Source organism: Cherax quadricarinatus, chromosome 56 (assembly GCF_038502225.1).
Source record: "Cherax quadricarinatus isolate ZL_2023a chromosome 56, ASM3850222v1, whole genome shotgun sequence".
NCBI classification, from domain to species: Eukaryota; Metazoa; Arthropoda; class Malacostraca; order Decapoda; family Parastacidae; genus Cherax; species Cherax quadricarinatus.
The window spans coordinates 3,718,226-3,745,383 of NC_091347.1; the positions used below are offsets into that span (position 1 = coordinate 3,718,226).

General features: G+C 45.0%; 1 protein-coding gene across 1 annotated transcript in view; it reads left to right on the top strand.

The window, feature by feature from the left end:
• The window catches only part of LOC138854369 (octopamine receptor beta-1R-like), a 215,817-nt gene that overhangs the window by 138,837 nt on the left and 49,822 nt on the right, over nt 1-27,158 (top strand). Inside the window, exon 2 of the mRNA XM_070097030.1 lies at nt 3,028-3,240. Coding sequence (XP_069953131.1) covers nt 3,028-3,240 — 213 coding nt within the window. The remainder of the gene's footprint in view (nt 1-3,027; nt 3,241-27,158) is intronic.

The window sequence follows — 27,158 nt, forward strand, 5'->3', positions numbered from 1 at the left end:
CCGAGGCGCACTAAAGTTAAGTGTCATCCCGAGGCGCACTAAAGTTAAGTGTCATCCCGAGGCGCACTAAAGTTAAGTGTCAACCCGAGGCGCACTAAAGTTAAGTGTCATCCCGAGGCGCACTAAAGTTAAGTGTCAACCCGAGGCGCACTAAAGTTAAGTGTCATCCCGAGGCGCACTAAAGTTAAGTGTCATCCCGAGGCGCACTAAAGTTAAGTGTCAACCCGAGGCGCACTAAAGTTAAGTGTCATCCCGAGGCGCACTAAAGTTAAGTGTCAACCCGAGGCGCACTAAAGTTAAGTGTCATCCCGAGGCGCACTAAAGAAGTGTCAACCCGAGGCGCACTAAAGTTAAGTGTCATCCCGAGGCGCACTAAAGTTAAGTGTCAACCCGAGGCGCACTAAAGTTAAGTGTCAAGGCGCACTAAAGTTAAGTGTCAACCAGAGGCGCACTAAAGTTAAGTGTCAACCCGAGGCGCACTAAAGTTAAGTGTCAACCCGAGGCGCACTAAAGTTAAGTGTCAACCCGAGGCGCACTAAAGTTAAGTGTCAACCCGAGGCGCACTAAAGTTAAGTGTCAACCCGAGGCGCACTAAAGTTAAGTGTCAACCCGAGGCGCACTAAAGTTAAGTGTCAACCCGAGGCGCACTAAAGTTAAGTGTCAACCCGAGGCGCACTAAAGTTAAGTGTCAACACGAGGCGCACTAAAGTTAAGTGTCAACCGAGGCGCACTAAAGTTAAGTGTCATCCCGAGGCGCACTAAAGTTAAGTGTCAACCCGAGGCGCACTAAAGTTAAGTGTCAACCCGAGGCGCACTAAAGTTAAGTGTCAACCCGAGGCGCACTAAAGTTAAGTGTCATCCCGAGGCGCACTAAAGTTAAGTGTCAACCCGAGGCGCACTAAAGTTAAGTGTCATCCCGAGGCGCACTAAAGTTAAGTGTCAACCCGAGGCGCACTAAAGTTAAGTGTCAACCCGAGGCGCACTAAAGTTAAGTGTCATCCCGAGGCGCACTAAAGTTAAGTGTCAACCCGAGGCGCACTAAAGTTAAGTGTCAACCCGAGGCGCACTAAAGTTAAGTGTCATCCCGAGGCGCACTAAAGTTAAGTGTCATCCCGAGGCGCACTAAAGTTAAGTGTCATCCCGAGGCGCACTAAAGTTAAGTGTCAACCCGAGGCGCACTAAAGTTAAGTGTCATCCCGAGGCGCACTAAAGTTAAGTGTCAACCCGAGGCGCACTAAAGTTAAGTGTCATCCCGAGGCGCACTAAAGTTAAGTGTCAACCCGAGGCGCACTAAAGTTAAGTGTCATCCCGAGGCGCACTAAAGTTAAGTGTCAACCCGAGGCGCACTAAAGTTAAGTGTCATCCCGAGGCGCACTAAAGTTAAGTGTCAACCCGAGGCGCACTAAAGTTAAGTGTCAACCCGAGGCGCACTAAAGTTAAGTGTCATCCCGAGGCGCACTAAAGTTAAGTGTCAACCCGAGGCGCACTAAAGTTAAGTGTCATCCCGAGGCGCACTAAAGTTAAGTGTCATCCCGAGGCGCACTAAAGTTAAGTGTCAACCCGAGGCGCACTAAAGTTAAGTGTCAACCCGAGGCGCACTAAAGTTAAGTGTCAACCCGAGGCGCACTAAAGTTAAGTGTCAACCCGAGGCGCACTAAAGTTAAGTGTCAACCCGAGGCGCACTAAAGTTAAGTGTCAACCCGAGGCGCACTAAAGTTAAGTGTCAACCCGAGGCGCACTAAAGTTAAGTGTCAACCCGAGGCGCACTAAAGTTAAGTGTCAACCCGAGGCGCACTAAAGTTAAGTGTCAACCCGAGGCGCACTAAAGTTAAGTGTCAACCCGAGGCGCACTAAAGTTAAGTGTCAACCCGAGGCGCACTAAAGTTAAGTGTCATCCCGAGGCGCACTAAAGTTAAGTGTCAACCCGAGGCGCACTAAAGTTAAGTGTCAACCCGAGGCGCACTAAAGTTAAGTGTCATCCCGAGGCGCACTAAAGTTAAGTGTCAACCCGAGGCGCACTAAAGTTAAGTGTCATCCCGAGGCGCACTAAAGTTAAGTGTCAACCCGAGGCGCACTCTCATCTGTTTGATTTATAGTTCCAAGGTTGAGTAAGGAAAAAGCAAGCCAGGGTTTACCACTCTCCGTGTTTGGCTTCACTTTCATCTTGACTGGTGTACAGGTTCTTACTCTCTGCTAGGTGCTTCCTTGACCCCTGACCTTGTCTGACCTTACTTGATCTTGATATTTCTCAGCACCACCCAGTACGAGTCAGCGTAACCATATTCGACACCTAGTACACCGGAAGAGAATTTAACATGACCTAGTACAAGTCGGCGTGACCAGACATGACACCCAATACGTCCGAAGATAATCTAACATGACCCAGTACGACCCAATACGAGTCGGAGTGATCAAACATAATTCAACATAACAGAACACGACTTTACCACAAATTTACTAGGCAGAATGACCTATAGTGACATAGGATGACCCAAGACCCTCCAGGATTGCTCCGCCACACCTTCTGTCCTGACACTCACTATAAATAGCCAGATGGTCTCCTGTGAGAGAACTCTAGCACGTGAAGGTAAATATTCATGGGCGAGTAAGAGGCTTTTGACTAGTCTTCCAGATGACACTGTTTTCCGCCTCGTTTCCTGGAAGACAAGCCAGCGAGAAGGCGAGACGGGAGGGGAAGGAAATAGAAATAGATGGATGGAAAGAGGGATGGAGTGGGAGAGGTACTGATGTCCCCGAGGTCACCGTTACATGCTCCACACTGTCTAGTATTCTAAGATGTAGAAACTAGAGGCCCTTGCTGCAGCAGTTACCACAGTACCTCACCAGGTACCACAGTATCATACCACCTTGTATCATGAACCTCATTCTCCACCTTCCTCTGACATAACAACTTTTAATTACCAAAACACCAACTCTGACCTGTGTACTCCTGCCTCTTCCTCTAGGTACCACAAGCTGCTGGTAACCCACTACCATCTCTGACTGGTACCTGCTTCTCCCCCCCAGGTACCACAAGCTGCGGGTTATCACCAACTACTTCGTAGTGTCAATGGCCCTGGCGGACATGCTGGTGGCCCTCATGGCCATGGTCTTCAACGCCTCGGTCCAGCTGACAGACACATGGCTCTTCGGCCCTCTCATGTGTGATCTCTGGAACTCTATGGACGTGTACTTCTCCACCGTCTCTATCCTCCACCTGTGCTGCATATCCATAGACAGGTGAGTGCTCTATCCTTCACCGGTATTAATGTACACAGGTGAGCTCTATCCTCCACCTGTATTGATGTACACAGGAGAGAGCTCTATCCTACACCTGTATTAATGTACACAGGTGAGAGCTCTATCCTCCACCTGTATTGATGTACACAGGTGAGAGCTCTATCCTCCACCTGTATTGATGTACACAGGTGAGAGCTCTATCCTCCACCTGTATTGATGTACACAGATGAGAGCTCTATCCTCCACCTGTATTGATGTACACAGGCGAGAGCTCTATCCTCCACCTGTATTGATGTACACAGGTGAGAGCTCTATCCTCCACCTGTGCTGCATACCCATATCCACCAGCATACATGGTCCTGGACCACCTGCATACATGGTCCTGGAATACCAGCATACATGGTCCTGGGCCACCAGCATACATGGTCCTGGACCACCAGCATACATGGTCCTGGCCAACCTGCATACATGGTCCTGGACCACCAGCATACATGGTCCTGAGCCACCTGCATACATGGTCCTGGGCACCCAGCATACATGGTCCTGGACCGCCAGCATACATGGTCCTGGGCACCTGCATACATGGTCCTGGGCCACCAGCATACATGGTCCTGGGCACCTGAATACATGGTCCTGGGTCACCAGCATACATGGTCCTGGGCCACCAGTATACATGGTCCTGGGCCACCAGCATACATGGTCCTGGGCCACCAGCATACATGGTCCTGGGCCACCTACATACATGGTCCTGGGCCACCTACATACATGGTCCTGGACCACCAACATACATGGTCCTGGGCCACCTGCATATATGGTCCTGGACCACCAGCATACATGGTCCTGGACCACCAGCATACATGGTCCTGGGCAACCTGCATACATGGTCCTGGACCACCAGCATACATGGTCCTGAACCACCAGCATACATGGTCCTGGGCCACCTTCATACATGGTTCTGAACCACCATACATGGTCCTGGGCCACCAACATACATGGTCCTGGACCACCAGCATACATGGTCCTGGACCACCAGCATACATGATCCTGGACCGCCATAATACATGGTCCTGGACCACCAGTATACATGGTCCTGGACCACCAACATACATGGTCCTAGACCACCAGCATACATGGTCCTGGACCACCTGCATAAATGGTCCTGGGCCACCTGCATACATGGTCCTGGACCACCAGCATACATGGTCCTGGACCAACATACATGGTCCTGGACCAACATACATGGTCCTGGACAACTTGCATACATGGTCCTGGACCACCAGCATACATAGTACTTGACCATACATTGTCCTGGACCACCAGCATACATGGTCCTGGACACAAGCATACATGATCCTGGACCACCATAATACATGGTCCTGGACCACCATAATACATGGTCCTGGACCACCAGCTTACATAGTCCTTGACCATACATTGTCCTGGACCACCAGCATACATGATCCTGGACCACCAGCATACATGGTCCTGGACCACCATAATACATGGTCCTGGACCACCAGCATACATGGTCCTGGACCACCAACATACATGGTCCTGGACCACCAGTATACATGGTCCTGGACCACCAATATACATGGTCCTGGACCACCAGCATACATGGTCCTGGACCACCAGCATACATGGTCCTGGACCACCAGTATACATGGTCCTGGACCACCAACATACATGGTCCTGGACCACCAGCATACATGGTCCTGGACCACCAGCATACATGGTCCTGGACCACCAGTATACATGGTCCTGGACCACCAGCATACATGGTCCTGGACCACCAGTATACATGGTCCTTGACCACCAGCATACATGGTCCTGGACCACCAGCATACATGGTCCTGGACCATCAGCATACACGTCTTCAATATCACAACTCTGGTGTTAACACTTCACAACTCTGATGTTAACACTTCACAACTCTGGTGTTAACACTTCACAACTCTGGTGTTAACACTTCACAACTCTGATGGTAACACTTCACAACTCTGATGGTAACACTTCACAACTCTGATGGTAACACTTCACAACTCTGGTGTTAACACTTCACAACTCTGATGTTAACACTTCACAACTCTGGTGGTAACACTTCACAACTCTGGTGTTAACACTTCACAACTCTGATGTTAACACTTCACAACTCTGGTGTTAACACTTCACAACTCTGGTGTTAACACTTCACAACTCTGGTGTTAACACTTCACAACTCTGGTGTTAACACTTCACAACTCTGGTGTTAACACTTCACAACTCTGATGGTAACACTTCACAACTCTGATGGTAACACTTCACAACTCTGATGGTAACACTTCACAACTCTGGTGTTAACACTTCACAACTCTGGTGTTAACACTTCACAACTCTGGTGTTAACACTTCACAACTCTGGTGTTAACACTTCACAACTCTGATGTTAACACTTCACAACTCTGGTGTTAACACTTCACAACTCTGGTGTTAACACTTCAAAACTCTGGTGTTAACACTTCAAAACTCTGGTGTTAACACTTCAAAACTCTGGTGTTAACACTTCAAAACTCTGGTGTTAACACTTCAAAACTCTGGTGTTAACACTTCACAACTCTGGTGTTAACACTTCACAACTCTGGTGTTAACACTTCACAACTCTGGTGTTAACACTTCACAACTCTGATGTTAACACTTCACAACTCTGGTGTTAACACTTCACAACTCTGGTGTTAACACTTCAAAACTCTGGTCTCACAATTAGAAATCTGGCAGAATTTCATTTCGAGTCATTATGTTTTTGTTCCCACCGATGACCACAGGAAGATGTGTGTGTGTGTGTGTGTGTGTGTGTGTGTGTGTGTGTGTGTGTGTGTGTGTGTGTGTGTGTGTGTGTGTACTCACCTAGCTGAGGTTGCAGGGGTCGAGTCCAAGCTCCTGGCCCCGCCTCTTCACTGGTCGCTACTAGGTCACTCTCCCTGAACCATGAGCTTTATCGTACCTCTGCTTGAAGCTATGTATGGATCCTGCCTCCACTACATCGCTTCCCAAACTATTCCACTTCCTGACTATTCTGTGGCTGAAGAAATACTTCCTAACATCCCTTTGATTTATCTGTCTCTTCAGCTTCCAACTGTGTCCCCGTGTTGCTGTGTCCAGTCTCTGGAACATCCTGTCTTTGTCCACCTTGTCAATTCCTCTCAGTATTTTGTAAGTCGTTATCATGTCCCCCCTATCTCTCCTGTCCTCCAGTGTCGTCAGGTTGATTTCCCTTAACCTCTCCTCATAGGACATACCTCTTAACTCTGGGACTAGTCTTGTTGCAAACCTTTGCACTTTCTCTAGTTTCTTCACGTGCTTGGCTAGGTGTGGGTTCCAAACTGGTGCCGCATACTCCAATATGGGCCTAGCGTACACGGTGTACAGGGTCCTGAATGATTCCTTATTAAGATGTCGGAATGCTGTTCTGAGGTTTGCTAGGCGCCCATATACTGCAGCAGTTATTTGGTTGATGTGCGCTTCAGGAGATGTGCCTGGTGTTATACTCACCCCAAGATCTTTTTCCTTGAGTGAGGTTTGTAGTCTCTGACCCCCTAGACTGTACTCCGTCTGCGGCCTTCTTTGCCCTTCCCCAATCTTCATGACTTTGCACTTGGTGGGATTGAACTCCAGGAGCCAATTGCTGGACCAGGTCTGCAGCCTGTCCAGATCCCTTTGTAGTTCTGCCTGGTCTTCGATCGAGTGAATTCTTCTCATCAACTTCACGTCATCTGCAAACAGGGACACCTCAGAGTCTATTCCTTCCGTCATGTCGTTCACAAATACCAGAAACAGCACTGGTCCTAGGACTGACCCCTGCGGGACCCCGCTGGTCACAGTTGCCCACTCTGACACCTCGCCACGTACCATGACTCGCTGCTGTCTTCCTGACAAGTATTCCCTGATCCATTGTAGTGCCTTCCCTGTTATCCCTGCTTGGTCCTCCAGTTTTTGCACCAATCTCTTGTGTGGAACTGTGTCAAACGCCTTCTTGCAGTCCAAGAAAATGCAATCCACCCACCCCTCTCTCTCTTGTCTTACTGCTGTCACCATGTCATAGAACTCCAGTAGGTTTGTGACACAGGATTTCCCGTCCCTGAAACCATGTTGGCTGCTGTTGTTGAGATCGTTCCTTTCTAGGTGTTCCACCACTCTTCTCCTGATAATCTTCTCCATGATTTTGCATACTATACATGTCAGTGACACTGGTCTGTAGTTTAATGCTTCATGGCTGTCTCCTTTTTTAAAGATTGGGACTACATTTGCTGTCTTCCATGCCTCAGGCAATCTCCCTGTTTCGATAGATGTATTGAATATTGTTGTTAGGGGTACACATAACGCCTCTGCTCCCTCTCTCAATACCCATGGGGAGATGTTATCTGGCCCCATTGCCTTTGAGGTATCTAGCTCACTCAGAAGCCTCTTCACTTCTTCCTCGGTTGTGTGCACTGTGTCCAGCACTTGGTGGTGTGCCCCACCTCTCCGTCTTTCTGGAGTCCCTTCTGTCTCCTCTGTGAACACTTCTTTGAATCTCTTGTTGAGTTCTTCACATACTTCACGGCCATTTCTTGTTGTCTCTCCTCCTTCCTTCCTTAGCCTGATTACCTGGTCCTTGACTGTTGTTTTCCTCCTGATGTGGCTGTACAACAGTTTCGGGTCAGATTTGGCTTTCGCTGTTATGTCATTTTCATATTGTCTTTGGGCCTCCCTTCTTATCTGTGCATATTCGTTTCTGGCTCTACGACTGTTCTCCTTATTCTCCTGGGTCCTTTGCCTTCTATATTTATTCCATTCCCTAGCACACTTGGTTTTTGCCTCCCTGCACCTTTGGGTAAACCATGGGCTCATCCTGGCTTTTTCATTATTCCTGTTACCCTTGGGTACAAACCTCTCCTCAGCCTCCTTGCATTTTGTTGCTACATATTCCATCATCTCATTAACTGGCTTCCCTGCCAGTTCTCTGTCCCACTGAACCCCGTTCAGGTAGTTCCTCATTCCTGTGTAGTCCCCTTCCTTGTAGTTTGGCTTCATTCGTCCTGGCCTTCCTGCTTCTCCCTCCACTTGTAGCTCTACTGTGTATTCGAAGCTTAAAACCACATGGTCACTGGCCCCAAGGGGTCTTTCATATGTGATGTCCTCGATATCTGCACTACTCAAGGTGAATACTAAGTCCAGCCTTGCTGTGTGTGTGTGTGTGTGTGTGTGTGTGTGTGTGTGTGTGTGTGTGTGTGTGTGTGTGTGTGTGTGTGTGGTGTGGTGTGTGTGTGTGTGTGTGTGTGTGTGTGTGTGTGTGTGTGTGTGTGTGTGTGTGTGTGTGTGTGTGGTGTGTGTGTGTGTCAGAGACAAAGTCAACTCTTCTGCGGCAAAATAAAACAAATTCAGTATAGAACTACGGACATATAGACTAACACAGACTCAGACATACAAGAGAAGAGACAACAACACAACACACAGCTCCTGGGCCCAACAACAACAATACATAATACTGAATACAGCAATACAACACACTCAAGTCCTCGAGAATGAAAATGGAGGTGAAAATCTCCGATTAAGTGACTAGACGAACAAGGCTGGGCTAACGAGGTGATTAGACTGTCCTCCTACGAGTGATTAACGAAATAAACGACCCCAAGTTTCTCAAAAATTCAATTCATGGACCGTTTACAAGTCCAATTAATTCTGGAGAGTAAAAAAAAATGACTTAGCTAATTATTTCCTAGTTATGTCGAACGCGTTATGTTTCTCATAGCTGCTGGACCTCGCTCCCACACCATACATCCTTACAAGGTATTGTAGCCTTGGTACACAACACTTTACTAACAAAGTATCGTAGCACTGATACACAACACTTACTAACAAACAGGAATCTTTTATTAACGATACAACACCTTACTAACAAACAGGAATCTTTTATTAACGATACAACACCTTACTAACAAACAGGAATCTTTTATTAATGATACAACACCTTACTAACAAACAGGAATCTTTTATTAACGATACAACACCTTACTAACAAACAGGAATCTTTTATTAACGATACAACACCTTACTAACAAACAGGAATCTTTTATTAATGATACAACACCTTACTAACAAACAGGAATCTTTTATTAACGATACAACACCTTACTAACAAACAGGAATCTTTTATTAATGATACAACACCTTACTAACAAACAGGAATCTTTTATTAACGATACAACACCTTACTAACAAACAGGAATCTTTTATTAACGATACAACACCTTACTAACAAACAGGAATCTTTTATTAACGATACAACACCTTACTAACAAACAGGAATCTTTTATTAATGATACAACACCTTACTAACAAACAGGAATCTTTTATTAATGATACAACACCTTACTAACAAACAGGAATCTTTTATTAACGATACAACACCTTACTAACAAACAGGAATCTTTTATTAATGATACAACACCTTACTAACAAACAGGAATCTTTTATTAATGATACAACACCTTACTAACAAACAGGAATCTTTTATTAATGATACAACACCTTACTAACAAACAGGAATCTTTTATTAATGATACAACACCTTACTAACAAACAGGAATCTTTTATTAACGATACAACACCTTACTAACAAACAGGAATCTTTTATTAATGATACAACACCTTACTAACAAACAGGAATCTTTTATTAATGATACAACACCTTACTAACAAACAGGAATCGTTGTATTGATGATACAACACCGTCAAGCTGGTGAATTAAACTCGTTAATCTGTCGGTACCGCATACCGGCACAACTGAATACTCCCACGTGACGGCCTGATCAATCAAGTTGTTGGTGCTGGCTGCACGCACGCCGATCTAGATACATTATTATTGTCACTGGTGCTGCCACGTGCCTCCAGATTACAGTCTTCTAAATTCAAATTTTAATTTGAAAACATGGTGAAAATCTTCCTAAAAATTCCAAAATAGTTCATTACTTTATCAAGATCTTAAGAAGTATTACTCGCTACCATTAGAATATTTCCCAGGTGGATATTACTTAGCTACAGCACATTAAATTTAAATGATCACCACAGATCAATGTCGTAGTCAACACTGTCGCCATTATCAGACACTATCACCACTATCTTCTTCACTCACTCGCCGTCATTGATATTTTCACTATTGAGAATAAAATGTCACAATACCGTGACTGGAATAATGCACAAATAATCCGTACACAGGATAATAAAGCTTATGACGGCGTCTCGGTCCGACTTGGAGCATTAACTAGTCACACACAAGCGCGAAGGGAAGGCATCCGGTACATATATACTAGACGGGGAGGAGCCGTAGACTACCTCCACTACTACTAGTACTGGAGATAGTCTAAGGATAAGAGAATAAAACGGAAAAGGTGTATTACAAGAGAGCAAATGGCTCATGAGGGTAGGACACAGTCACGGGGTCAAGCTCATAAAAGAGAATGCACCTTGGCAGAAGAAAAGAAAGGCAAAGAAAATATAGAGAACGAGAAGAGTAAGGAGGAGACAAAGATTAGGTTAAGTCACGAGGGTTCTGAAGACTGGAATATTTGACAATGTAATTAGAAAGGAAGGCATCTGCAGAGGCCGAGACATGACTAAGATTCATACTAGGGAAGTTGTGTATAAGGGAGGATTTAACGAGACGGCGACTGTGACGGCTAGAATAATGAACAGGTTTAACATAGGACCAGTCCAAAACAACGTTATGAGTCTTGAAGTAGCAAGACTACAAGTCTTGAAGTAGCAAGACTACAAGTCTTGAAGTAGCAAGACTACAAGTCTTGAAGTAGCAAGACTACAAGTCTTGAAGTAGCAAGACTACAAGTCTTGAAGTAGCAAGACTACCATACAAGTCTTGAAGTAGCAAGACTACCTTACAAGTCTTGAAGTAGCAAGACTACCTTACAAGTCTTGAAGTAGCAAGACTACCTTACAAGTCTTGAAGTAGCACGACTACAAGTCTTGAAGTAGCAAGACTACAAGTCTTGAAGTAGCAAGACTTCAAGTCTTGAAGTAGCAAGACTACAAGTCTTGAAGTAGCAAGACTACAAGTCTTGAAGTAGCAAGACTACCTTACAAGTCTTGAAGTAGCAAGACTACCTTACAAGTCTTGAAGTAGCAAGACTACCTTACAAGTCTTGAAGTAGCAAGACTACCTTACACGTCTTGAAGTAGCAAGACTACCTTACAAGTCTTGAAGTAGCAAGACTACCTTACAAGTCTTGAAGTAGCAAGACTACAAGTCTTGAAGTAGCAAGACTACAAGTCTTGAAGTAGCAAGACTACAAGTCTTGAAGTAGCAAGACTACCTTACAAGTCTTGAAGTAGCAAGACTACCTTACAAGTCTTGAAGTAGCAAGACTACCTTACAAGTCTTGAAGTAGCAAGACTACCTTACAAGTCTTGAAGTAGCAAGACTACCTTACACGTCTTGAAGTAGCAAGACTACCTTACAAGTCTTGAAGTAGCAAGACTACCTTACAAGTCTTGAAGTAGCAAGACTACCTTACAAGTCTTGAAGTAGCAAGACTACCTTACAAGTCTTGAAGTAGCAAGACTACAAGTCTTGAAGTAGCAAGACTACAAGTCTTGAAGTAGCAAGACTACAAGTCTTGAAGTAGCAAGACTACCTTACAAGTCTTGAAGTAGCAAGACTACAAGTCTTGAAGTAGCAAGACTACAAGTCTTGAAGTAGCAAGACTACCTTACAAGAATGAAGTAGCAAGACTACCTTACAAGAATGAAGTAGCAAGACTACAAGTCTTGAAGTAGCAAGACTACCTTACAAGTCTTGAAGTAGCAAGACTACCTTACAAGTCTTGAAGTAGCAAGACTACCTTACAAGTCTTGAAGTAGCAAGACTACCTTACAAGTCTTGAAGTAGCAAGACTACAAGTCTTGGACTAGCAAGACTACGTTACAAGTCTTGAAGTAGCAAGACTACCTTACAAGTCTTGAAGTAGCAAGACTACGTTACAAGTCTTGAAGTAGCAAGACTACCTTACAAGTCTTGAAGTAGCAAGACTACCTTACAAGTCTTGAAGTAGCAAGACTACCTTACAAGTCTTGAAGTAGCAAGACTACCTTACAAGTCTTGAAGTAGCAAGACTACCTTACAAGTCTTGAAGTAGCAAGACTACCTTACAAGTCTTGAAGTAGCAAGACTACAAGTCGAAGTAGCAAGACTACAAGTCTTGAAGTAGCAAGACTACCTTACAAGTCTTGAAGTAGTAAGACTACCTTACAAGTCTTGAAGTAGCAAGACTACAAGTCTTGAAGTAGCAAGACTACGTTACAAGTCTTGAAGTAGCAAGACTACAAGTCTTGAAGTAGCAAGACTACCTTACAAGTCTTGAAGTAGCAAGACTACCTTACAAGTCTTGAAGTAGCAAGACTACAAGTCTTGGACTAGTAAGACTACCTTAAAAGTCTTGAAGTAGCAAGACTACAAGTCTTGAAGTAGCAAGACTACCTTACAAGTCTTGAAGTAGCAAGACTACAAGTCTTGGACTAGCAAGACTACGTTACAAGTCTTGAAGTAGCAAGACTACGTTACAAGTCTTGAAGTAGCAAAACTGCGTTACAAGTCTTGAAGTAGCAAAACTGCGTTACAAGTCTCGAAGTAGCAAGACTACGTTACAAGTCTCGAAGTAGCAAGACTACCTTACAAGTCTTGAAGTAGAAAGACTACGTTACAAGTCTTGAAGTAACAATACTACGTTACAAGTCTTGAAGTAGCAAGACTACGTTACAAGTCTTGAAGTAGCAAAACTGCGTTACAAGTCTTGAAGTAGCAAGACTACCTTACAAGTCTTGAAGTAGCAAGAATACCTTACAAGTCTTGAAGTAGCAAGACTACCTTACAAGTCTTGAAGTAGCAAGACTACCTTACAAGTCTTGAAGTAGCAAGACTACCTTACAAGTCTTGAAGTAGCAAGACTACAAGTCTTGAAGTAGCAAGACTACAAGTCTTGAAGTAGCAAGACTACAAGTCTTGAAGTAGCAAGACTACCTTACAAGTCTTGAAGTAGCAAGACTACCTTACAAGTCTTGAAGTAGCAAGACTACCTTACAAGTCTTGAAGTAGCAAGACTACCTTACAAGTCTTGAAGTAGCAAGACTACCTTACAAGTCTTGAAGTAGCAAGACTACCTTACAAGTCTTGAAGTAGCAAGACTACAAGTCTTGAAGTAGCAAGACTACAAGTCTTGAAGTAGCAAGACTACAAGTCTTGAAGTAGCAAGACTACAAGTCTTGAAGTAGCAAGACTACCTTACTAGTCTTGAAGTAGTAAGACTACGTTACAAGTCTTGAAGTAACAAGACTACGTTACAAGTCTTGAAGTAGCAAGACTACGTTACAAGTCTTGAAGTAACAAGACTACGTTACAAGTCTTGAAGTAGCAAGACTACGTTACAAGTCTTGAAGTAGCAAGACTACGTTACAAGTCTTGAAGTAGCAAGACTACCTTACAATTCTTGAAGTAGCAAGACTACCTTACAATTCTTGAAGTAACAAGACTACCTTACAATTCTTGAAGTAACAAGACTACGTTACAAGTCTTGAAGTAACAAGACTACGTTACAAGTATTGAAATAACAACACTACGTTACAAGTATTGAAGTAACAAGACTACTTTACAAGTCTTGAAGTAACAAGACTACCTTACAAGTCTTGAAGTAACAAGACTACCTTACAAGTCTTGAAGTAGCAAGACTACCTTACAAGTCTTGAAGTAGCAAGACTACCTTACAAGTCTTGAAGTAGCAAGACTACCTTACAAGTCTTGAAGTAGCAAGACTACAAGTCTTGGACTAGCAAGACTACCTTACAAGTCTTGAAGTAGCAAGACTACAACTCTTGGACTAGCAAGACTACCTTACAAGTCTTGAAGTAGCAAGACTACAAGTCTTGAAGTAGCAAGACTACAAGTCTTGAAGTAGCAAGACTACAAGTCTTGAAGTAGCAAGACTACCTTACAAGTCTTGAAGTAGCAAGACTACAAGTCTTGAAGTAGCAAGACTACCTTACAAGTCTTGAAGTAGCAAGACTACCTTACAAGTCTTGAAGTAGCAAGACTACCTTACAAGTCTTGAAGTAGCAAGACTACAAGTCTTGAAGTAGCAAGACTACGTTACAAGTCTTGAAGTAGCAAGACTACCTTACAAATCTTGAAGTAGCAAGACTACAAGTCTTGAAGTAGCAAGACTACAAGTCTTGAAGTAGCAAGACAACAAGTCTTGAAGTAGCAAGACTACAAGTCTTGAAGTAGCAAGACTACCTTACAAGTCTTGAAGTAGCAAGACTACCTTACAAGTCTTGAAGTAGCAAGACTACAAGTCTTGAAGTAGCAAGACTACCTTACAAGTCTTGAAGTAGCAAGACTACAAGTCTTGAAGTAGCAAGACTACCTTACAAGTCTTGAAGTAGCAAGACTACAAGTCTTGAAGTAGCAAGACTACAAGTCTTGAAGTAGCAAGACTACCTTACAAGTCTTGAAGTAGCAAGACTACAAGTCTTGGACTAGCAAGACTACCTTACAAGTCTTGGACTAGCAAGACTACCTTACAAGTCTTGAAGTAGCAAGACTACAAGTCTTGAAGTAGCAAGACTACCTTACAAGTCTTGAAGTAGCAAGACTACAAGTCTTGGACTAGCAAGACTACAAGTCTTGAAGTAGCAAGACTACGTTACAAGTCTTGAAGTAGCAAGACTACGTTACAAGTCTTGAAGTAGCAAGACTACGTTACAAGTCTTGAAGTAGCAAGACTACAAGTCTTGAAGTAGCAAGACTACAAGTCTTGAAGTAGCAAGACTACAAGTCTTGGACTAGCAAGACTACCTTACAAGTCTTGAAGTAGCAAGACTACGTTACAAGTCTTGAAGTAGCAAGACTACGTTACAAGTCAAGGGTTCATTGTGTGTTACTCTCAGAAGGTTCATTAAGCACTTCCTGGGCACATAAAGACAGGCTTCCCTCTCCCACTCACTCAACAAAAGATAAACTTCCCTCTCCTAGCATCACAATGCTCGCAAAAATTATAGAGTGCCTTTGAAAATGTAGTCCAAAACATTGTCAGTTTTTGGACAAGTAAATATACATAAATATTTTCATAAAATATGCATTTATGTATGTCGTGCCGAATAGGTAAGACTTGCTATTTTGGCTTAAATAAGAACGCTCTTCACGCCAAACAAGGCAAGCGAAAATTTGTGTATGCAATAATTTCGCACAAATCATTTTGAACCTAACGAAAAAAAGTATACTTCATTGTGTTTGTTTATTATTAAATTATTGTAAACTTATCTAAAATATATTTAGCTGGATTAGGCTAAATTGAATTGCGCTTATTATAAGGAGGTTAGGTAAGTTTTCTAATTTTTTTGGGTACAAAATTATTAATTTTTACATTAACATAAATGAAAAACCTACATACTTTTAAACGTATACGAGAAAATTTTAGAAAGGACTAAATTTTAAATGAGTTCTTGCTAATTGTCCAATTTTACCTATTACCGTTCTCTTTTATCACTTATTGATCCATTGATTGGTTTTACTGAGGACCTTCCAGACATGCCCAGTTACCAGATATAAATGGAGATTTCATTTAAGTTGTGGAGTTGCTCTGTACGTGGACGTAGTCAAGGATGAACCAGACATTATTCCTTTATGCACACATTTCGCACTAGAGTAATAAGACTGAGTAAAAATTATTTCACTGCAATTGCATTATACGTCCGGTAGGCCTATCCTAGCAGCAGTTCCTCTGCCTAACTTCGTCCAGTAGGCCTATCCTAAGAGAAGCTCCTCTGCCTGCTAGTTTCACGGTGCCAGCTGGCACTCACATGTCACCTTTCTCACATGTTATGGCACTTTCACAGAACTTTGAAATCTCTGTTCATTCTTTTCCAACATTTTCTTTTTCGCGATAATGTTGCTTCTCATATTAAGTTTAAAGTTGAAGGGAAATCCATCTCACTTCCTCTCCTCCCTGATGATCACGTTCAAGATTTTTTTTTTTTAAATAAACGACGCCTTTACACACTGGTGTTTACTTTCGATGAAAGTAGCGGCACATGGTGTGGTAGGAGAAATTATCTCCTGGGTCGAGCTATGGCTGACCAATAGACAACAGCGAACTTATGAAAGTTAAGACACATGTGCAACATCTGGATGTCTTTATTGTAGACGTTTCGCCATCCAGTGGCTTTATCAATACAAATTCTAGGACACAATTAGAAGACAGTAGAACTATATACAAAAGATGAGGTAATCAGTCCCTCAGCCTTGGAGTTAGTGTTCACAACATCGTGGTGGAGGAGAATCTGGAGTAAAGGCAAGAAGACTGGTGGTTATATAGGCGTCAGTGGATAAGGACGTGTAGCAGACGAGGGCATAGTCACTGGTAGGCGGGATTTCTCAGTGGAAGTAGGTCCTACCCAAAGAGAAATGTTATTTGTAGCAGCCGTGAAGGTCTTGTAGATGTCCTCTGAACCAAGATTCCATGATGTTGCACATGTGTCTTAACTTTTATATTGTCGGTATTTTATATCTTTCTTGCACAACAGCAAACTTGTATTAATGGGGAGAACTCAGAATAGGGACGTGTTAACAGTGCCACAGAGGTCAGTGTTGGCACCCTTGTTGTTCACAATTTACATTCAGACGAGGTAATAAATAAGGGCATCAACAGTGACATGACTAAGTTTGACGATAACACTAAAACAGATGGTCAAATAATTTGTGATGAGAACATCAGAAGACTAAAGGATCACCTGGGTAACTTGATGTTGTGGTCGGGGAAGTGGCAGATGCAGTTCAATGCAGACAACTGTAAGGTTCTAATTCTAGGAAGACAGGAACTACGACACTTATAAGCCAAACTATGCAGATCTTAGTCAAAGTGACGGCGGAAGCTATTTACGAGTTCTGCTTAGCAGAAATTTAAAATTAAGACAATAGTGCGTAAATACTCGAAATAAATCTCACAGATTTATGTCCAGTTTTCATTTTTAATTTGCTGGGCTGTGATTTATTCTAGCGACAAAACTGACACTTAATAAACATGATACAAACTTAGCTAAACCAAGCTTCAGTAATTGGCTAGAAGAGGGAAACTGCCATACAAGTTTATGTTAAGGCTAAATTGTTTAGCAACACCAATCTAGAAAATTGACTAAAACACAACAACGGTGTAACAAATATTCTTATATTAAAAAACGTTTCAAGTATACAACTAAATTATCTGAAGTTATGGGGCGTCAGTCTTCTGATGGAATGATTGATGGTTGGAACACTTGCTGGAACACTTGCTGGAACACAAACCACACATGAACCTTGCTGGAACACACACCACACATGAACCTTGCTTGCTGGAACACTTGTTGGAACACACACACATTGCTTGCTGGAACACTTGCTGGAACACACACCACACATGAACCTTGCTGGAACACACGCCACACATGAACCTTACTTGCTGTAACACACGCCACACATGAACATTGCTTGCTGGAACACACGCCACACATGAACCTTGCTTGCTGTAACACACGCCACACATGAACATTGCTTGCTGGAACACACGCCACACATGAACATTGCTTGCTGGAACACACGCCACACATGAACATTGCTTGCCGGAACACTTGTTGGAACACAAACCACACATAAACCTTGCTTGCTGGAACACTTGCCGGAACACACACCACACATGAACCTTGCTTGCTGGAACACTTGTTGGAACACACGCCACACACGAACATTGCTTGCTGGAACACTTGCTGGAACACACACCGCACATGAACCTTGCTTGCTGGAACACATACCACACATGAACCTTGCTTGCTGGAACACTTGTTGGAACACACACACATTGCTTGCTGGAACACACACCACACATGAACCTTGCTGGAACACACGCCACACATGAACCTTGCTTGCTGGAACACACGCCACACATGAACCTTGCTTGCTGGAACACACGCCACACATGAACATTGCTTGTCGGAACACTTGTTGGAACACAAACCACACATAAACCTTGCTTGCTGGAACACTTGCCGGAACACACACCACACATGAACCTTGCTTGCTGGAACACTTGTTGGAACACACGCCACACACGAACATTGCTTGCTGGAACACTTGCTGGAACACACCGCACATCAACCTTGCTTGCTGGAACACACACCACACATGAACCTTACTTGCTGGAACACACACCAGAGATGAACACTGCTTGCTGGAACACACACCAGAGATGAACACTGCTTGCTGGAACACACACCTTGTTTGCTGGAACAGTTGGACCTGACTAGCTTGTGCTACTATGTCAGATGCCGTGCTTCTCCCTTAAGTGAATGTGACTGACCTGACTAGGTTAAGGCATTGGCTTAAGCCGGTGGGAGAATTGGACCTGCTTCGCAAGGGCCAGTAGGCCTGCTGCAGTGTTCCTTCTTTCTTATGTTCTTTTAACACACACCAGAGAAGCCGCATTCTCCAGTTACGTCACCGATTTGAGTGACTCCAAGTTTTACATATAAAAAAATATAATGGAGTGACAAGTTTGCTAACATAGATATTAAAAAGTGAAGACTACGATTACATCCTCTTGATTTCTTTACTGCTTCTTCTGTTGCCTCTGTACCTAACTGAAGAAGCCTACGGCGAAGGCGAAACGTTTTGGAATAAAGATACCTAACAGCTACAAGTGTGTTATTAAAAACTGAAGACATTCAGAAGAGATGGACTCGAATATATTTTACGCAAATAAACAGGAATCAAATTTTTTACACCATTGTACACAGAAAATTGTCGCCTACACACTTGAATTTCCTTCTACAACATCGGTGAATTAAGAGGCAACTTTTATGAACGTCTGAGAAGCTTCACTGCAGAGGATTGTGGAGGTTATCAAAGCCATTCCAGGATGTTGGGAAGAAGCTCAAAACAACTTCGCTCAGAGGGCGCCTCCACATGCCAACTGTTCCAAGAATTTTGTCCTAGTTACTGTACACCGTCGTTGAAAATTCTGAAGCCGATCGGATGAACTTCCTCGTATTATGAGCGAAATAAAACGAAAAGTTTAAAAAAAAATTGAAAAAGTTCAGGGAACTGTTTTAAGGTTTGGAGATACCTAAAAAATGCAAATGCCATTTTTAAATTAATTTTAATGCGATGAAGTTGTAAATCCTCTTAAAAGTGTAAAAAATATACAAATAACAAGAGAAATGTGGAGGGAGTGGAGGGTGGAGGGAGTGGAAGGTGGAGGGAGTGGAGGGTGGAGGGAGTGGAGGGTGGAGGGAGTGGAGGGAGCGGAGGGTGGAGGGAGTGGAGGGAGCGGAGGGTGGAGGCCTCTGGTGCCTTGTTTTAGATATCACCGCTGGGTTAACTTTCAGCAAACAATAATAAACCAGGATGGCAACACCAATGGGAAATTGCAAGAAAGTTTTATGTAGTCTGAAACAGTGGGTTAAAAAAATGTGTGTACCAGGAAATATGTAGCGTATGTATACACAGCAGTGGGAGGGAGGGGGTGAGGGAGGGACAAGGAGGGGCTAGTGGGGATAGTAGGAAGACAGAGGGGGAGAGGAAAGGAGGAGAGGGAGAGTGAGTTTATAATTACTTGTGCCAAGCTCTTCTGTGATCACTAGGGTATCCTTGTTTTGCTAAAACCAGGTGACGCGGGTTATTCCATCTGGTTGTCTGTATTACAAACATTCCTGGACCACTTCAAGAAATGTGGACGGACTCTTAAACACCCAGTCAAAGAATTCCAGCTAATTGAACTTAAATTAAAATCCTCTAGACTTACTATCGTCATGTTGTGCAGTCTTAACAATGGTGTCCCACAGATTCAATACTCGGTATAACACCGCAAACAAACTGTTCTTGTCCTTGAAATTTTAACCCAGTATCCGTGTCTGTTCCTTCATGTTTGGTATATCTGGTTGTATGTAAAATTTAAGCTTTCTCGGAATACAGCGTCATCCCCACCCTCCTGTCTGTTCTTTATAGCAATGTGCAATAACCCGTGTACGTGGTATTCATCACGTACCTCCACGCTCTTCTAGCTCAACCACGTCCCACTTATTACAACAACACTGACGTGTCCTGCACGTGTTAACAATCTCAACTTATAACTTGTTTCTGGGACTAAGAAATTTTTCTTCAATGTCTTCTCAATTTTTATTTTTGCCTTCCCATTATTTCTCTTATTATTAATACTTGATGTACAAGAATGGTATACAATACCGACAACATGAAGAATTAGACACGTGAGTAATATCTAGGTATCTTTATTGGTAGACGTTTCGCCATCCAGTAGTAAAATGCGAGGTAATCAGTCCCTCAGCCTTGATGGTGAAGAGAACCAGCGATGCTCTTCACCAACAAGACTGAGGGACTGATTATCTCGCATTTTGTACATAGTTCTGTCTTCACATTATGTCCTTGTATTGATAAAACCACTGGATGGCGAAAAGTCTGCAGTTAAGATACTCAGATGTTGGTCACGTGTCTTGTTCATCAATATCTGGTGTTTTCAACGGTGTGTTACTATCGTCCTTGACACTAACTGCCATCTTTACCTAACTTCCTTGATGAAGAATGAGACACTTGTGAAACATTTGGAATCTTTACTGAGGAAACGTGTCGCCAACCAGTGGCTTCATCAGTCCAATACAGAAGGGAATGGTGGAAGATGAGGAGATGGAAGTAATCAGTCCCTCAGCCTGGAGTTGATTTCCAAATATTTCACTGTTATTCATAAAATCCACATTATCACACTTTTCATAATTTATTCTGTGCAAATCTATAGCATCACAATCCATTCTTTTCCCATAAAGATCCACACCTTGAATTATATTCCGTTTAAAGCCTAAAACACCGCAGTAACAACCACCTCGACTGAACCAGCTAAGGCTACTGCCCCTGGCCTACATAAATCCCATCCCTGGCATACATGTCATTCCTGCCACAGAAGTGGTCCCAGTTATCAATAAATGATACTACAATGTCCTTACAGTCCTTGTCCAGCCAGCAGTTAATTTAATTTACTATTGATAACTATTCACCGCAACATCATCCCGTGGTCAGATGTCATATATATAAGAGGAATCCCTCCATCCTTCCCAGTTCTGTGTCCTGTACGTAGTAAGCAGGTCCTGTCTTCTGCACTTCCCAGCACCATCTCCTCCATCACTGACCTATATAGTAGGGTTGTTCTCTTGACGTGTCATGTTGTTTCCTCATCTACTCTCTTCTATCCCAGCTTTCTTAGTCAATACGCTACTTTTTTCTACATATACTGCAGTCATGTCGCCTCTTATCTCTTCCATCGAAGTGACAAACAGTGCTTCAGTCTTTCTCTACCACTCTTCTCCACCACTTTGCTCCAAGGTCACCTTGAGGTCAAAAAGTATACACAACAATAGGTGTGCACCTCGCAGTGTATACAGCAACAGGTGTGCACCTCGCAGTGTACACAGCAACAGGTGTGCACCTCGCAGTGTATACAGCAACAGGTGTGCACCTCGCAGTGTACACAGCAACAGGTGTGCACCTCGCAGTGTATACAGCAACAGGTGTGCACCTCGCAGTGTACACAGCAACAGGTGTGCACCTCGCAGTGTACACAGCAACAGGTGTGCACCTCGCAGTGTACACAGCAACAGGTGTGCACCTCGCAGTGTATACAGCAACAGGTGTGCACCTCGCAGTGTACACAGCAACAGGTGTGCACCTCGCAGTGTACACAGCAACAGGTGTGCACCTCGCAGTGTACACAGCAACAGGTGTGCACCTCCCAGTGTACACAGCAACAGGTGTGCACCTCGCAGTGTATACAGCAACAGGTGTGCACCTCGCAGTGTACACAGCAACAGGTGTGCACCTCGCAGTGTACACAGCAACAGGTGTGCACCTCCCAGTGTACACAGCAACAGGTGTGCACCTCGCAGTGTACACAGCAACAGGTGTGCACCTCGCGGTGTACACAGCAACAGGTGTGCACCTCGCAGTGTACACAGCAACAGGTGTGCACCTCGCAGTGTACACAGCAACAGGTGTGCACCTCGCAGTGTACACAGCAACAGCTGTGCACCTCGCAGTGTACACAGCAACAGGTGTGCACCTCCCAGTGTACACAGCAACAGGTGTGCACCTCCCAGTGTACACAGCAACAGGTGTGCACCTCGCAGTGTACACAGCAACAGGTGTGCACCTCGCAGTGTACACAGCAACAGGTGTGCACCTCGCAGTGTACACAGCAACAGGTGTGCACCTTGCAGTGTACACAGAAACAGGTGTGCACCTCGCAGTGTACACAGCAACAGGTGTGCACCTCGCAGTGTACACAGCAACAGGTGTGCACCTCGCAGTGTACACAGCAACAGGTGTGCACCTCGCAGTGTACACAGCAACAGGTGTGCACCTCGTAGTGTACACAGCAACAGGTGTGCACCTCGCAGTGTACACAGCAACATGTGTGCACCTCGCAGTGTACACAGCAACATGTGTGCACCTCGCAGTGTACACAACAACAGGTGTGCACCTCGCAGTGTACACAACAACAGGTGTGCACCTCGCAGTGTACACAGCAACAGGTGTGCACCTCCCAGTGTACACAGCAACAGGTGTGCACCTCGCAGTGTACACAGCAACAGGTGTGCACCTCGCAGTGTACACAGCAACAGGTGTGCACCTCCCAGTGTACACAGCAACAGGTGTGCACCTCCCAGTGTACACAGCAACAGGTGTGCACCTCGCAGTGTACACAGCAACAGGTGTGCACCTCGCAGTGTACACAGCAACAGGTGTGCACCTCGCAGTGTACACAGCAACAGGTGTGCACCTTGCAGTGTACACAGAAACAGGTGTGCACCTCGCAGTGTACACAGCAACAGGTGTGCACCTCCCAGTGTACACAGCAACAGGTGTGCACCTCGCAGTGTACACAGCAACAGGTGTGCACCTCGCAGTGTACACAGCAACAGGTGTGCACCTCGCAGTGTACACAGCAACAGGTGTGCACCTCGCAGTGTACACAGCAACAGGTGTGCACCTCGTAGTGTACACAGCAACAGGTGTGCACCTCGCAGTGTACACAGCAACATGTGTGCACCTCGCAGTGTACACAGCAACATGTGTGCACCTCGCAGTGTACACAACAACAGGTGTGCACCTCGCAGTGTACACAGCAACAGGTGTGCACCTCGCAGTGTACACAACAACAGGTGTGCACCTCGCAGTGTACACAGCAACAGGTGTGCACCTCGCAGTGTACACAGCAACAGGTGTGCACCTCGCAGTGTACACAGCAACAGGTGTGCACCTCGCAGTGTACACAGCAACAGGTGTGCACCTCGCAGTGTACACAGCAACAGGTGTGCACCTCGCAGTGTACACAGCAACAGGTGTGCACCTCGCAGTGTACACAACAACAGGTGTGCACCTCGCAGTGTACACAGCAACAGGTGTGCACCTCGCAGTGTACACAGCAACAGGTGTGCACCTCGCAGTGTACACAGCAACAGGTGTGCACCTCGCAGTGTACACAGCAACAGGTGTGCACCTCGCAGTGTACACAACAACAGGTGTGCACCTCGCAGTGTACACAACAACAGGTGTGCACCTCGCAGTGTACACAGCAACAGGTGTGCACCTCGCAGTGTACACAGCAACAGGTGTGCACCTCGCAGTGTACACAGCAACAGGTGTGCACCTCGCAGTGTACACAGCAACAGGTGTGCACCTCGCAGTGTACACAGCAACAGGTGTGCACCTCGCAGTGTACACAGCAACAGGTGTGCACCTCCCAGTGTACACAGCAACAGGTGTGCACCTCGCAGTGTACACAGCAACAGGTGTGCACCACGCAGTGCACACAGCAACAGGTGTGCACCTCGCAGTGTACACAGCAACAGGTGTGCACCTCGCAGTGTACACAGCAACAGCTGTGCACCTCGCAGTGTACACAGCAACAGGTGTGCACCTCCCAGTGTACACAGCAACAGGTGTGCACCTCCCAGTGTACACAGCAACAGGTGTGCACCTCGCAGTGTACACAGCAACAGGTGTGCACCTCGCAGTGTACACAGCAACAGGTGTGCACCTCGCAGTGTACACAGCAACAGGTGTGCACCACGCAGTGCACACAGCAACAGGTGTGCACCTCGCAGTGTACACAGCAACAGGTGTGCACCTCGCAGTGTACACAGCAACAGGTGTGCACCACGCAGTGCACACAGCAACAGGTGTGCACCTCGCAGTGCACACACACAGAGTTCAGGCAAATTAATATCTATGAAATTAAAATATTCCTGACTGGTGGTGTACATGTGGTGTGCAGGTGGTGTGTAGGTGGTGTACAGGTGGTGTGTAGGTGGTGTACATGTGGTGTGCAGGTGGTGTGTAGGTGGTGTACATGTGGTGTGCAGGTGGTGTGTAGGTGGTGTGCAGGTGGTGTGTAGGTGGTGTACAGGTGGTGTGTAGGTGGTGTACATGTGGTGTGCAGGTGGTGTGTAGGTGGTGTACATGTGGTGTGCAGGTGGTGTGTAGGTGGTGTACATGTGGTGTGCAGGTGGCGTGTAGGTGGTGTACATGTGGTGTGCAGGTGGTGTGTAGGTGGTGTACATGTGGTGTGTAGGTGGTGTACATGTGGTGTGCAGGTGGTGTGTAGGTGGTGTACATGTGGTGTGTAGGTGGTGTACATGTGGTGTGCAGGTGGTGTGTAGGTGGTGTACATGTGGTGTGTAGGTGGTGTGTAGGTGGTGTACAGGTGGTGTGTAGGTGGTGTACATGTGGTGTGCAGGTGGTGTGTAGGTGGTGTACAGGTGGTGTGTAGGTGGTGTACATGTGGTGTGCAGGTGGTGTGTAGGTGGTGTACATGTGGTGTGTAGGTGGTGTACAGGTGGTGTGTAGGTGGTGTACATGTGGTGTGCAGGTGGTGTGTAGGTGGTGTACATGTGGTGTGCAGGTGGTGTACAGGTGGTGTGCAGGTGGTGTGTAGGTGGTGTACATGTGGTGTGCAGGTGGTGTACATGTGGTGTGCAGGTGGTGTGTAGGTGGTGTACATGTGGTGTGCAGGTGGTGTGTAGGTGGTGTACATGTGGTGTGGAGGTGGTGTGTAGGTGGTGTGCAGGCTTAACGAGCCTTTAATCACTGGGTCGTTGATAACACACTAAACTCCTTACACTATACCATCTTCCAGTGTATAACCTGTGTAATAATCTGTCTTTAATAGTAATTACTTAATAAAAATCTTTATTACCTCAGGTCTTTTAAAATTTTATGAAAAGAGGGATTTATTTTTTACGGTATTTTTTTTTAAGAAATTAATCAACAATAAATTCCATCGTAATACTTTTATAGACCAGTTGTTCTCTTATCTAAATCCGCCGGTAAAGTTATACTATCTATGTGTGTGTGTGTGTGTGTACTCACCTATTTGTACTCACCTATTTGTGGTTGCAGGGGTCGAGTCCTAGCTCCTGGCCCCGCCTCTTCACCGGTTGCTACTAGACCCTCTCTCTCCCCGCTCCATGAGCTTTATCAAACCTCGTCTTAAAACTGTGTATGGTTCCTGCCTCCACTACGTCATTTTCTAGGCTATTCCACTGCCTTACAACTCTATGACTGAAGAAATACTTCCTACTATCTCTCTGACTCATTTGTGTCTTCAACTTCCAATTGTGGCCTCTTGTTTCTGTGTCCCCTCCCTGGAACATCCTGTCCTTGTCCACCTTGTCTATTCCACGCAGTATTTTATATGTCGTTATCATGTCTCCCCTGACCCTCCTGTCCTCCAGTGTCGTCAGGCCGATTTCCCTTAATCTTTCTTCATAGGACATTCCCCTTAGCTCTGGAACTAACCTTGTTGCAAACCTTTGTACTTTCTCTAGTTTCTTGACGTGCTTTATCAAGTGCGGGTTCCAAACAAGTGCTGCATACTCCAGTATGGGCCTGACATACACGGTGTACAGTGTCTTGAATGATTCCTTACTAAGGTGTCGGAATGCTGTTCTCAGGTTTGCCAGGCGCCCATATGCTGCGGCAGTTATCTGATTGATGTGTGCTTCCGGAGACATGCTCGGTGTTATACTCACCCCAAGATCTTTCTCCTTGAGTGAGGTTTGCAGTCTTTGGCCACCTAGCCTATACTCTGTCTGTGGTCTTCTGTGCCCTTCCCCTATCTTCATGACTTTGCATTTGGCAGGATTAAATTCGAGAAGCCATTTGCTGGACCAGGTGTCCAGTCTGTCCAGGTCTCTTTGAAGTCCTGCCTGGTCCTCATCAGATTTAATTCTCCTCATTAACTTCACATCATCTGCAAACAGGGACACTTCTGAGTCTAACCCTTCCGTCATGTCGTTCACATATACCAAAAATAGCACTGGTCCTAGGACCGACCCCTGTGGGACCCCGCTCGTCACAGGTGCCCACTGTGATACATCATTACGTACCATGACTCGTTGTTGCCTCCCTGTCAGGTATTCTCTGATCCATTGCAGTGCCCTTCCTGTTATATGCGCCTGATGCTCTAGCTTCTGCACTAATCTCTTGTGAGGAACTGTGTCAAAGGCCTTCTTGCAGTCCAAGAAGATGCAATCAACCCACCCCTCTCTCTCTTGTCTTACTTCTGTTATTTTATCATAAAACTCCAGAAGGTTTGTGACACAGGATTTGCCTTCCGTGAATCCGTGCTGGTTGGCATTTATACTCCTGTTCCGTTCCAGGTGCTCCACCACTCTCCTCCTGATAATCTTCTCCATAATTTTGCATACTATACACGTCAATGACACAGGTCTATAGTTTAGTGCCTCTTTTCTGTCTCCTTTTTTGAAAATGGGAACTACATTTGCTGTCTTCCATACCTCAGG